At 35.3% G+C, this 12876-nt stretch overlaps 1 protein-coding gene across 4 annotated transcripts in view; it reads right to left on the bottom strand.

The window, feature by feature from the left end:
- The window catches only part of SCYL2 (SCY1 like pseudokinase 2), a 68386-nt gene that overhangs the window by 21919 nt on the left and 33591 nt on the right, over positions 1-12876 (bottom strand). For 3 of the 4 annotated variants that reach the window (XM_058568578.1, XM_058568579.1, XM_058568581.1), the window contains 6 exons: positions 11734-11878; positions 5046-5195; positions 3597-3818; positions 2776-2892; positions 2062-2187; positions 951-1127 (listed from right to left, as the gene is read on the bottom strand). In XM_058568578.1, coding sequence (XP_058424561.1) covers positions 951-1127; positions 2062-2187; positions 2776-2892; positions 3597-3818; positions 5046-5195; positions 11734-11878 — 937 coding nt within the window. The remainder of the gene's footprint in view (positions 1-950; positions 1128-2061; positions 2188-2775; positions 2893-3596; positions 3819-5045; positions 5196-11733; positions 11879-12876) is intronic. The other variant, XM_058568580.1, reaches the window with a different exon arrangement.

Below are 12876 nucleotides of genomic sequence, written 5' to 3' on the forward strand. Positions count from 1 at the left end.
TGACCATATTTGGGGAACTCTGCTTCAGAGCCTACAGTTCCCTCATCCTCCCTTTCCTCAGCCATAGGAACACTTGCCTTATCACCAGACTTCCTTCTGTTCCCCTCCTTTTGAGGGAAGGACCACAAATAGCCTGTCATAAAACCATTAAATCAGGTAATTGATGGTTTACTAATAAGTTGTTTTTGCCATGCAGTGGCAGAAACATGTAATAACATTTACTGTGTGCCAAAAATTTCATTTAATCTCAACCCCTTTCATTTTAGAAATAAGCAAAATGGAAGTTTTAAGAGAGGAATGATTTATCCAAGTCATACTTCTAGTAAGGAGATGAAGAAAGCCAGATTCAAACCCAGGTGTATGACCTTACTGTTCTTAAATCCAAGACTACCTTGAACGTAGCAAGTTAATATTTTAAGAGTCTACATCAGGGACTAATTACATTTTTCACTTACAATACACACACAAATTACTTCCATGGTGCTGTAAGCATTTTCCCTCTTCTGATACAACTGTTTATTAGCAATAAAATAAAGAAGAATAACTGGCATAAACCATCTATAAATTAAAGACTCGAATAACAAAACAAACAAAAAACAAAGAAACAGAAATACTTAAAAGTGCAGGAGAAAAAGAAATACTTCTTTTCCCAAACCTATAACTTTCAATAAGGCCAGTGGGAACAGTATAGCAAAATCTCGTTACAATTTATTTTCTGAGATGGTAACTTGTGGAGAGCTGTAGACATTTACTTGCAAAGTTCAATTATAATTTTACGAATGTTCACTTCAAACATAAGCAAAATAGCTTCTGACTAATGGAAAGTCTCTTATACTTACCTCAATTTTTAAAAAGTCGTATATCCATTCCTTTTGTTTTTAATGATAGTTATCATTGACTAACATCACTGAATAACAGCAGATAAATAGGAAAAAAATCTACATACATACCTGGATTGGCTCCTGCTGTTTAAAGACAGGGCCAAGTTCAGGTAGAATTAATCTGACATATTCTTCTTTGGTGCATTCTTCAGCAATCAGTAGAACATTGGGCAAAACAAAAGGTACCATGTCAGGGTTTACAAATTCTGAAGTCAAACAAGGCAAAATTCTCTGCACGACGACACGCTGAAAGGCAAAAATGTTTTCATAAAACTAAATTTTATTTCAGGTCTTTAGGATTAACATTGCAGTTACAGTCTAAAATCTCCAATCCCTTTGGGTACGGTGACAATATAATTTATGGTTGAAACTGGGACACTCGAGAGTAAAATGGGGTGCTATTGCTAATTATACCAGGACAAAAGGCATAACTTGGGAATGTCACAGATAAAAGGGAAGATATGGTCATGCTTCCTTATGGAAACCTTCCCTAATAAGTCTTCACTAATATGTTTCTCCTCTTAATTCCTTCATTACTTATGATTCATACCACACAACTTAAACACTGTCCTGTATTGTTAATTGTTGTTTCATGCAACAACACTTACTGTAAGGGAGCAAGGACAATACTTTATGTTTCCTCTTTAGTCTCCAAAGCATCTCAGTAAAAGGCTAGACAAACAGTATATAATCAATGAATATCTGATAGATTAAACATTTGAGATATTTCTGCAACCAGGAATTGCTAGTTTTCCAACCAGTGGCTTCTTTAGCATTCACCTACATTTTTTAGACTACATTACACTCATGATTTAATAAGCCAGAGAGGGAGAGTTAAAGGAACTGGAGAGGCTAGTATCAATACAGAAGTATCCCCTTAATTGCTGGTGAGGCACAGATTTCTACAATGACAGCTTATGGACTTTTCTTCAGACATTTAGTGTTCAAGTGCACAGGTTGCATAGGTAGTATCTTTCTAATTTTCTTATCCTATTTCATTATTTTTGGACCATGCAAAAAAGGTCTACTAAACTTTTGGCTTCAGTCTGCAGCCTTTTATAATCATTTATACACCTAAAGCAAAATTATATTTCTTTCTTTGGAAGAGTTATTACAGTAAGTCACGGAAATTTTAAGTTCTAAAATCCTGACTATAATAAGAAACTGATCAACAACAAACCTTGGGTAGTTTTGGTAGAACCTTTGGCAATCCTTTAAAAAACTGTGATTTCTGAAGATTATCTCTTTGGAATAAGGTATCAAAATACTGCAGTGTTACTGCACCAACATCATCAAAGAAGGGAATCTAAAACAAGTAAATAAAATTATTTTGATAAATATTAAAGTACTTCTCATACCTGAAACTGCCACAGCATGGTGAAAAAATATTCAGAAACATTTAGCAAAATGCTATAGACCACTTAATAAAAATTCTAATTATAAAAATCAGAATAAGGAAGTAATAAACAAATTATTTTCCTTTACAAATTCAAATTTTCAGAATCAGGACTTGTAAGTCATCTGGGCAGTAACTTTTTCTTTACGTAACTAGTAAAATATTGAAAGTGATTAAGTAAAATATCTTGAAGCCCTAAAGATTACCATTTATTCTACTAAAATTCATGCTTACATGAGTGAATTAGAGGGCTATGATTTCTTGGGGTGTCCACAATTTCTGCATGTTGAATTCTGACTGTTAGGACTCCATTTATTTTAAATCTTAATTTTATATAAGAGCAACGATATACATAAATTATTTAACTGTTTAAGATTAAAAGAAGTTGAATATTTGTCTGGGGACTACATCTGACTAAATTTTGCTTTAGAAGCATTTAATCTACTTTAACTCATTTTTTTGTCCCTCCACTTAAGGCAGGAATTCATGTGTACTCACCTTTGTCATTTGATCTGCATCTGGTCTTACAGTTGGAGTTACATTTAACAGTAGTTTTACGTGTTCACGGACTTCCTCAGGTACATTTGTAAGTGAACTAGATCCTAAACGACTCAACTATTCAAAAGAGTGATAGTATTAAATATGAATACAAAATACTCAAAAAGATACGCATTTATATTGTCAATAGTCTATTGAAGAAAACTCTGAAATTTACTCAAAAATTTTTTTTTTTTGTGAGGAAGATCAGCCCTGTGCTAACATCTGTCAATCCTCCTCTTTATTTGCTGAGGAAGACTGGCCCTGGGCTAACATCCGTGCCCATCTTCCTCCACTTTATACGGGATGCCGCCACAGCAGGGCTTGCCAAGCAGTGCGTCGGTGTGCGCCCGGGATCCAAACAGGCGAACCCCAGGCCGCCACAGTGGAACACACGCACTTAACCGCTTGCGCCACCAGGCCGGTCCTCTCAAAAATATATTTTTAGACTGAACAAATCTAATTCTACTGTTGCAAGATAATTAACACACTTATCTTTAATATCTAAAATAGTTTCTATGCCTAAAACAAAATGCCAAATATTTTAGACCATATTTCAATATTTACTCTAGTAAATAAATGCCATGACTAAAGTTATAGTAGCAAACTTTAACTAATCCTCATTATTCAGAGAATTACTTCTGTTAAGTTGATTTTATGCGAACTTAAAACACGAGACATTCACCTCATTTTAGAGAATCTTCTGAATACATTTTGGAAAAAAAAAATCAAAGAAACATTTAATACGTTTTAAATGCAAGCAAATATTTATAGGCAAATACCTGATCCAACTGCCTACTGAAACTCTTGTAAATATCTTGCTTGTTAACTTCAAATATAGGTTTCCCTTTATTAAATACAGCATACATGACAGTTCCTAGAGAGTACATATCACTGGCTGTTTCACAGCTCACAGAAAGTATGTATTCAGGAGCCAAATATTCAGGATTTGGAAGACACAATGACGGTAAATTTGGGTCCCATTCTTTACAAGGAAACTTAGGCTATAATAAGACAGAAAAGGGATTATATAAATTAAATATTTCAAATTAAAGCAAACCACTATCAAGCAGCAGCAATCTAGTTTTAAATTCATATTCATTCATGCAAGTAAAAATGTCACCACCACCTTCATTCCTAAAATTCCTAAATTCCCAAATCTAGAAAGTGCACGCAACAAACTGAGAGATAAGAATAAGAACTCTTATAACTTTGAGATTTTTGGAGCTCTCTTCCAGATGACAAATTATCACTATAAGATGCAGTATGAATATGGAAAGGTCTGGCATATGTTTTATGACACACACAGGCTTCAAGTTTTATGGGCTCAAAAAGATTATTGTTTGAAACCTTGTTCTTTCACTAACTAGTTACGTGATTTAGTTAATAGGTTCAAAAGGTTATTGTAAGATTAAACAAATGTATAGAAAACAAACCTAGCACAGTTCCTGACCCATAGAATATACTCAACCAATCAATACTAATTCTTTCTGCTTCCCTTAAAAATGTTTACTTAAATTACAAATCTAGCTTAGGTCAAATCATGGTCCCTTTAACAACTACATATAGTAAAAACTTGAAATATTGCAATATTTTCCTAAGTATAAATAGGTAGGTATCAAAATCACTAAGTACCAGGTGCTCTGGAAGCAGAAAGACTAGGTTCAAATCCTAGCTCCACCACTGACCACCTGCCTAAACTTAGGCAGGTTATTTTATTCTATGAGCCTAACTTACTCATCTGTATTATTCCTATACCTCACTGAGTTGTTGCGAGAATTAAATAAGTAAATACATAAAAAGCGTTTAGAAAAATGCTTCAGTAAATGTTAGTTATTATTATCATTGTTACTGTTGTTATCACGCTCCCTAAAGAAGATTTTGTGGTCCAATAGTAAGTAGGGGAAACACCGCTAGAGATTCACGATGTTTGTTAGTGTACTTGATATTCTGAGCAAAAAACCTACTTAACCCAATAGTTTTCAAATTTGCTTAACTCTAGCATCCTTTTCTCAAGTAACATTAACTACTGCGGAATTAATGAGCTGAAGAATACTCTTAGGTACAATAAACACTAGAAATTTTCTATAAAGCTATATATTTAAACATACCACTGTACCACATAGCCTATTTCTACACATTCATCAGGCTTATAAATTCTCTAGTCCATTCCAGAAGCAATCACAAATTTCCACAGCCTTAAAAAATTAAGAGACTAAAATCCTCATTACCTCTTGTTCAGAAGGATTGGTCGATGATACACAAAAATCAAAGCCCATTATTTTCCAGGCTCCACTCTTATTCAAAATTATATTTTCAGGTGTAATATTTCCATGAACCATTTTCACACTGCTATGCAAAAATGACAATCCTTCAGAAACCTGTAAACAGAAAAATAACCAGATATTTTTACATTAAATAAAACTCCTTTCAATTACAATAATAAAATGTCTCATAAAAATCACAACTGCTGCTTCTCCCAATAAAAGATTTTTTATGTCAGGCAACAATTAAATTTCATCATAAATGCAAAAGTGTAGATATTCTCAGTTGCCAAGACAATCTAAGCATTAGCAGGAAAAACCTAGTTATAAAACCAGAGTACAACTATTTATCAAGTTCCATTCTATATGCACAGAAGCAAAAGAAAAGATGATACAAAAGTACTTTGCTATCCAAATTTATTCAATTCCTGAGTTTGAAAACTGAGGGAATCTTTGGTTCCTGCATTATAGATAGTAAATTTCAAGAGACACCTTTGTCAATTTGATACTAATTCTTGATATTTTTATATACTTACACTTCATATTGAAATTCAGTTTTTCTGAGTAGTAGTGTGCTCAGTTTTCAAATATTAACTGATGTCCACTCATTCACACACTGGATTAGTATTTGGTAATTTTTACATTTGTGCCTGAGATTACCACGGAATTTGTTAACCAAAAATGAAGACTAGATTTCTGTTTCCAGGAGTAGATTTTGGCAAACTAATGCTCTCTGACTTAACAGGACACCATTCTCCCAGGTTTTCCTCCAACTCCATTGGTCACTGCTTTCCAGCCTATTTTGCTAGTTCTTCCTCATCACCCCAACCTCCTGGACTCCATGTTTAGACCTCTGAATTTTCCATCTACTCTTGCTCAGTGTTTTCACGGCTTTAAATACCATCTATACGCTGATTACCCCCAAATATCTCCAGCCTGGCCCTCTGTTTTGAAGCTCAGACTTGATTATCTGACTGCCTTCTTGACTTCTCCCCCCTTGAATGCTTTATAAGTATCTCAATTTTATAAGGATCCAAAACTGAGCTTCCCCTACTATTCAATTCTCTCTTCCTGCAGTCTTTCCCATATCAGCTAATGGCCACTTCATTTTTTACAGTTGCTTGGAACAAAAACCTTTGAGTTATTTTGCACTACTCTATTTTTCTTATATAGCAAATCTATCCGCAAATTCCAATACCTTCACATCAAAATACACTTAGAATTTGATCCTATCTTATCACCTTCCCTACCCTGGACCATCATCATCTCTGGCCTGTATTACTGTAGCGGCCACATACCTCATCTCTTTGCTTCTGTGCTTACCTTTCTACAGCTTAATCTGCAATACAGCAGCTAGAGGAATTCTGTTAAAACATAACCCAGATTATGTCACTTTCCTGCTCGAAATCTTCCAAAGGCTTTTCCTTTTCCTCAGAGTAAAATACCAAAGTATTTCTCTGGCTTTCAGGCCTCACAGGACCTAACCACTCGCTAACTCGCTGACCTTATCCTCTACTACTAATCCTCTTATTTACTCCTCTCCACCACTCCACGTGTTTTACTATTCTTTGAACATGTCATGCATGATTCTATCTCAGGGACTTTGCACTTGCTGTTCTCTCTGCCTGGATCATTCTTTTCCCAAGTATCTATATCGCTTGCTTCTTTGTTTTTTTCAGGTCTTTACTCAAATGTCTCCTTTTCAGTGATAGATTTCCTCACTACCCTATTCAAAAGTACAAGTCCTCTTTCCTCCCCATCCAAACTATCCCCTCTTCCCTTTTTCTCTCCACAAGTACTTACAATCTAACGTATTATATATTTATTTTATTGACTTTCTTCTTCCATTAGAATGTAAGATCCAAAAGGCAGGAATTTGTGTCTGTTTTGTTCACTGCCATATCTTTAGCACCGAGAACTATGCCATACATACAGCTCTCCAATAAATATTTGCTGAATGAACAAATATGAGAATGAATTCTCTAAAAAATCCCTTACAGTTTTCAACACGAAGGCAGGTCAAAGGTAAAGAGTGTAAAGAGTATTACCTTAGAAGATATCTGGATTCCTAGCCCCACTTCAACACTTACTAGCCTTGCCACTTTGAGCAAGTCACTGAACCTGTGTAGGTCCCAGCTGGTGAATTATTTCAAATGCTGGTATATTAACTTAATAAGTGTGGGAAATCATATCAGACTCCATACCACTCCCAGCCCCCAAACCCAGTCAGTCATCAGGGCCTATTCTACCTTTGCATAATTCCACTCTGTATCTCTAGTCCTTCCTACCATTTTTGACCAAGATATAGTTTTTTTTGGTGAGGAAGACTGGCCCTGAGCTAACACCTGTGCCAGTCTTCCTCTATTTTGTATATGGGATCCCACCACAGCATGGTTTAATGAGCGGTGTGTACGTCCGCACTCGGGGTCTGAACCCGCGAACCCCGCACCACCGAAGCAGAGCGTGCAAACTCAACCACCATACCACCGGGCCAGCCCCAACCAAGAGATTTTTTTAACTGTCATTAACTATTTTTTACATGCAAGCACTATGCTAAGCACTTATAAATTTACACATTTGATTTGGAAAATAACCCTATATAGTAGGGATTATTTCCCTTATGTTTTCCCCAAAATTCCACTCTTCTAGAGTAATAGCTCTAAAATGCACATCAGACCAGGTCATTTGCCCTGCTTAAAATTCTTCAGTGTTCTCCATCACCAACAAGGCCTTTTTCTATCTTTTCAGCTTTATTTTTCACTACTTCCTGAGATGCAACCTGCTATTTCTAATTGCCTGAATATTTATCCTCAGTGACTAGTACAAAAAACAATTAGGGGCTTAGTAATATTTCTCAAATGAATGTTCTCCAGTATTAACACATTTGAACCCATGAAATTCATGTAAGATTTACATTTTTAAAAATGCTTATTCCTCAAATATAGTTTATAAAATATGCAAAGTTTTTCAAGTCTAGAAAAGTTTTCCCAACTTTATAAGGAAAAAAACCTACTGCATGCTTATTGTATATTTTAGGGACTCATTTGGTAGGTGCTTTTACATAATTATCTCAGTTAATCTTTGGAACCATTTTACGGTTAGGGGAAAAAAAATTCAGATGCTTACTACAAAACTACAGTACTCAAAACAGTGTGGTATTGATACAATGACAGACATATAAACCAATGGAATAGAATAGGAAGCCCAGAAATAAACTCTAGCATATATGGTCAAATGATTTTCAACAAAGGTACTAAGCCCATTGAATGGGGAAAGGACAGAAGTTTCAACAAAGGATGCTGAGAAAATTGGATACCCACATGTAAAAGAATAAAGTTGGACCCCTACCTTAAATCACATATAAAAATTAACTGAAAATGGATCAAAGACCTAAACGTAAGACCCAGAACTTCTCTTAGAAGAAAACATAAGAGAAAAGCTTCATGACATTGGATTTGGCAATGACTTCTTGGATGACACAAAATGCACATGTAACAAAAGAAAAAATCAACAAAATAAAAAACTTCTGTGCATCAAAGGACAAAATCAATTGAGTGAAAAGGCAACTCACAGAATGGGAGAAAATATTTGCAAATCATGTACCTGATAAGAGGTTAATATCTAGAATATATGAAGATATCCTACAACTCAACAACAACAAAAACCAAACAACCTGATTCAAAAATGGGCAAAGGACTTGAATACACATTTCTCAAAGAAGATATATAAATGGCCAATAAGCACATGAAAAGATGCTCAGATTCACTAACCATTAAGAAAATGCAAATCAAAACTACAATAAGATACCACCTCACTCCCATTAGTATGGCTACTATCAAAAATCAGAAAATAACAAATGTTGGTGAGTACATGGAGAGATTAGAATCCTTCTGCATTACTGGTGGAAATGTAAAATGGTGCAGCTGCTATGGAAAACAGTACGCCTGTGCCTTAAAAAATTAAAAATTTAATCACCATAATATCTAACAATTCCACTTCTGGGTATATCCCCAAAAGAATTGAAAGCAGGGTCTCTAAGAGATATTTGTACACTCATGTTCAACTTGGAACACTTAGAAGCAACCCAAGTGTCCCATCAACGAATGAATAAACATTATGCAGGGGTCGGCCCGGTGGCACAGTGGTTAAGTGCGTGCGCTCCGCTGCGGCAACCTGGGGTTTGGATCCCAGGCGCGCACTGACGCACTGCTTGTCAAGCCATACTGTGGTGGCGTCCCACAGAAAGTGGAGGAAGATGGGCACTGATGTTAGCCTAGGATCAGTCTCCCCCAGCAAGAGGAGGACTGGCGACAGATGTTAGCTCAGGGCTAATTTTCCTCACCAAAAAAAAAAAAAAAAAAAGAATAAACATTATGTGGTAAATACATACAATGGAATATTATTCAGCCTTAAAAACAGAAGGAAATTTTGACACATACTACAACATGGATAAACCTTGAGGACATTATGAGAAGTGAAATAAACCAGTGACAAACAGAGAATAGTGGTTGCCAGTGGCCGGGGGGCAGAGGCAGGGGTGGTACGGTAAGTTATTGTTTAACAGGTACAGCTTCAGCTTTTATGTTGTTTTTTGTGTTTTTTTGGTGAGGGAGATTAGCCCTGAGCTAACATCTGTGCCAATCCTCCTCTATTTTTTGTATGTGGGATGCCTCCACAGCATGGCTGATAAGTGGAGTAGGTCCACATCCAGGATCCAAACCCGCGAACCCAGGCCACCAAAGCGCAACGTGCGGAACTTTAACCACTCAGCCATGGGGCTGGCCCCAGCTTCAGTTTTGCAAGGTAAAAAGAGTTCTGGAGATGGATGGTGGTGATGGTTGCACAACAATGTGAATGTACTTAATGCTACTGGACTGCAAATCTAAAAAGAGTTAAGATGATAAATTTTATGTGTATTTTACTGCAATTAAAAAATATATACTGTTATGAGAATAAGATAAGCCACAGACCAGGAGGAAATATTTGTAAATCATGTATCTGATAAAAGATCTTTGTCCACAATATATAAAGAAATCTCAAAACTCAATAATAGAAAACAAACAACCTATTCAAAGAATGGGCAAAAGATCTGAACAAACAGTTCACCAAAAAAGATATTCACATGGCAAAGAAGCACATGAAAAGGTGTTCAACATCATTATTCATCAGGGAAATGCAAGTTAAAACTCCAAATTAAAATACCATTGCACACCTATTAGAATAGTTAAAATTAAAAGGACCAAGTGTACTAAGTTTTGGCAAAGATGTAGTGGGAATGTAAAATGGTACTACCACTTTGGAAAACAGTTTGTCCGTTCTTTAAAAAATGAAATAGGGGCCAGCCCAGTGGCGTACTGGTTAAGTTCAGCACACTCCACTTTGGAGGCCTGGAGTTCGTGGGTTTGGATCCCAGGTGCAGACCCATACTGCTCATCAAGGTGGCAGCAACCCACATACAAAATAGAGGAAGACTGGCTGATCTTCCTCAAGCAAAAAGAGGAAGATTGGCAACAGGTGTTAGCTCAAGGCCAATCTTCCTCACCAAAAAAAAAAAGAAAGAAAGAAAAGAAATATATACATACCATTTGACCTAGCCATTCTACTCCTAGGTATTTAACCAAGAGAAATGAGAGCAGAAGTCCATACAAAAACTTGTGCATGAATGTTCATTGCCGCTTTATTTGCAATACCAAAAACTGAAAACAACCCAACTGACCACCAACAGGTGAATGGACAAACTACGGTATACTCGTACAATGGACTACTACTCAGCAATAAAAAAAAGTATTGACGTGCAACAATATGAATGAATCTCAAAATAATTAGGGTGACTGAAAGAAGCCAGGCCAAAAAAAAAGAGTATGTATCATATGATCCCATTTACAAAATTCTAGTGATTCATAGTGACAGAAAGCAAGTCAGTGGTTTCCTGGGACAAGAGATAGAAAGATAGCAAGGAGCAGGACGGAGGGATTACAAAGAGTATGAGGACACTTTGAGGGGTCATGGATATGTGTATTATTTTGATTGTGGTGATGGTTTCACAGGTATATATGTCAAACTTATAAAATTGTATATTTTGAATATGTGACGTTTACTGTATGCCAATTAATTATACCCTAATAAAGCTGTTAAAAAAACAATAAATAAAATGATCTCTGTCCCCAAGGAAATAAGAATTTACTGCATAAATTTATCCTATAGAACTGAAGGTATTTTGGTAAGCAGGGAAAGGAAAATCAGAAAAACTGGACATATATGAAAAGGCTAATAATATCTCTTGTACCTATTAAATAATTTCCTTAAAGATGTAATTTTTTATTTTTAATAAGTAATTTATTATTTCAATTTAATGTTTTGTTCATAAAACGCATTTACAAGTTTTAAAACAAAAAAAATCAAAAGGGAACCATCCCATCCACCAGTCAATAAGTGCTCTTCTCCAAAGGTTACCGGTGTTATGTTTCATACATTTCAAACATGATTTAAGCCTAACAATAAACTGTAGAAAAAGTCTAGGACATAGTAATAATTTTTAAATTACTGAAAAGATGCAAAGGTTTACATAAAGTAGTTTACATGGCTAATAAGTTTGAGATAGCCAAAAACAATTTTGAAGGAAAAAACTTTTCATATGATGAATAAAAATACATACCTGAAGCAAACCATATTTAGTTTCTACATCATAAAGTTTATAATCCTTAATGTCTGGAGATACAGGGGAAGGTAGATTTTCCCAGTTACCTAAAACATTGGCTAAACTGGCAAAAACTGGTTCTGTACAAAATGCCAAGCAATCCCTGTTTTAAAAAAGAAAGAGAGTCATTTACCATTTTTTCCACGTTATCAAAATCAAATATACATAAAATAATAGTGATCCTATTAAACTATCAACAAGAAGGCAGACAATTTTAGATTTATTTTCAGCATTAATATAACATGTTTAAACCAACAGAGCAAAGTCAGGAAGCTTTGTATATGAATTATACTAGATAAATCACTCAATCTTTTAAACTGAGTGTTATAACAGCTGTGATGCATTTTTTAAAACTTAAAAAGTCAGGAAATAAAACATTTAATTCAACTGTGCTTTTTGAATGACTGATATTCTATATGGAAAACCAATAAACTAATTTAAAATATTGTTACATTATACCTATGATATCATCCTTATTTCTAAGGCTATAATTTTCAGAATATACTCCAAAGAACCTGTAGATTTCCCACAGACACCTCTGGAGCAAGAGTAGTCAGAAAGAGAGACAGGGCATAGCTCCAGGTCCCTCATAACTACTTCAATCAGAGCAGCTTTGCTTTTTATCTATTCTATTATCATTTTGAAAGGTGTCACAATCTTTAAATTTTTTATTTTACTGCTCTTTGACGTATAAGAATATTAAGAAATTCAGAAAATATTACATAATAACATTCAATAAGCCTTATAGAGTAATGATGAAGAGCTCAGACTTTGAAGACAAATACCCAACTTTAAGTCCCAGCATCCCTATTCCTTGACTTGGTGACTCTGGACACCATGGCTGAGTCTCACTTTGCCCATTTGTAAAATAGTGATACAAGACTACCCTGAAGGGTAATTATGAAGATCAAATGAGATAATGCATGTAAAGTACACAGTACAGTGACTAGCATATAAACAATAAATGCTTACTATTGCTATTATAATTAACAAGCATTTGAGACTCAAATCCTAACATTTTATGCCTTCAGCTTAGGCTCTGGCAATGAAGAACTACAAGGTAAGTGTAGTAACAAAGCTATACCAAGCCTCTGTGCCTGA

The sequence above is a fragment of the Diceros bicornis genome, chromosome 25 (genome assembly GCF_020826845.1).
Source record: "Diceros bicornis minor isolate mBicDic1 chromosome 25, mDicBic1.mat.cur, whole genome shotgun sequence".
Lineage (NCBI taxonomy): Eukaryota > Metazoa > Chordata > Mammalia > Perissodactyla > Rhinocerotidae > Diceros > Diceros bicornis.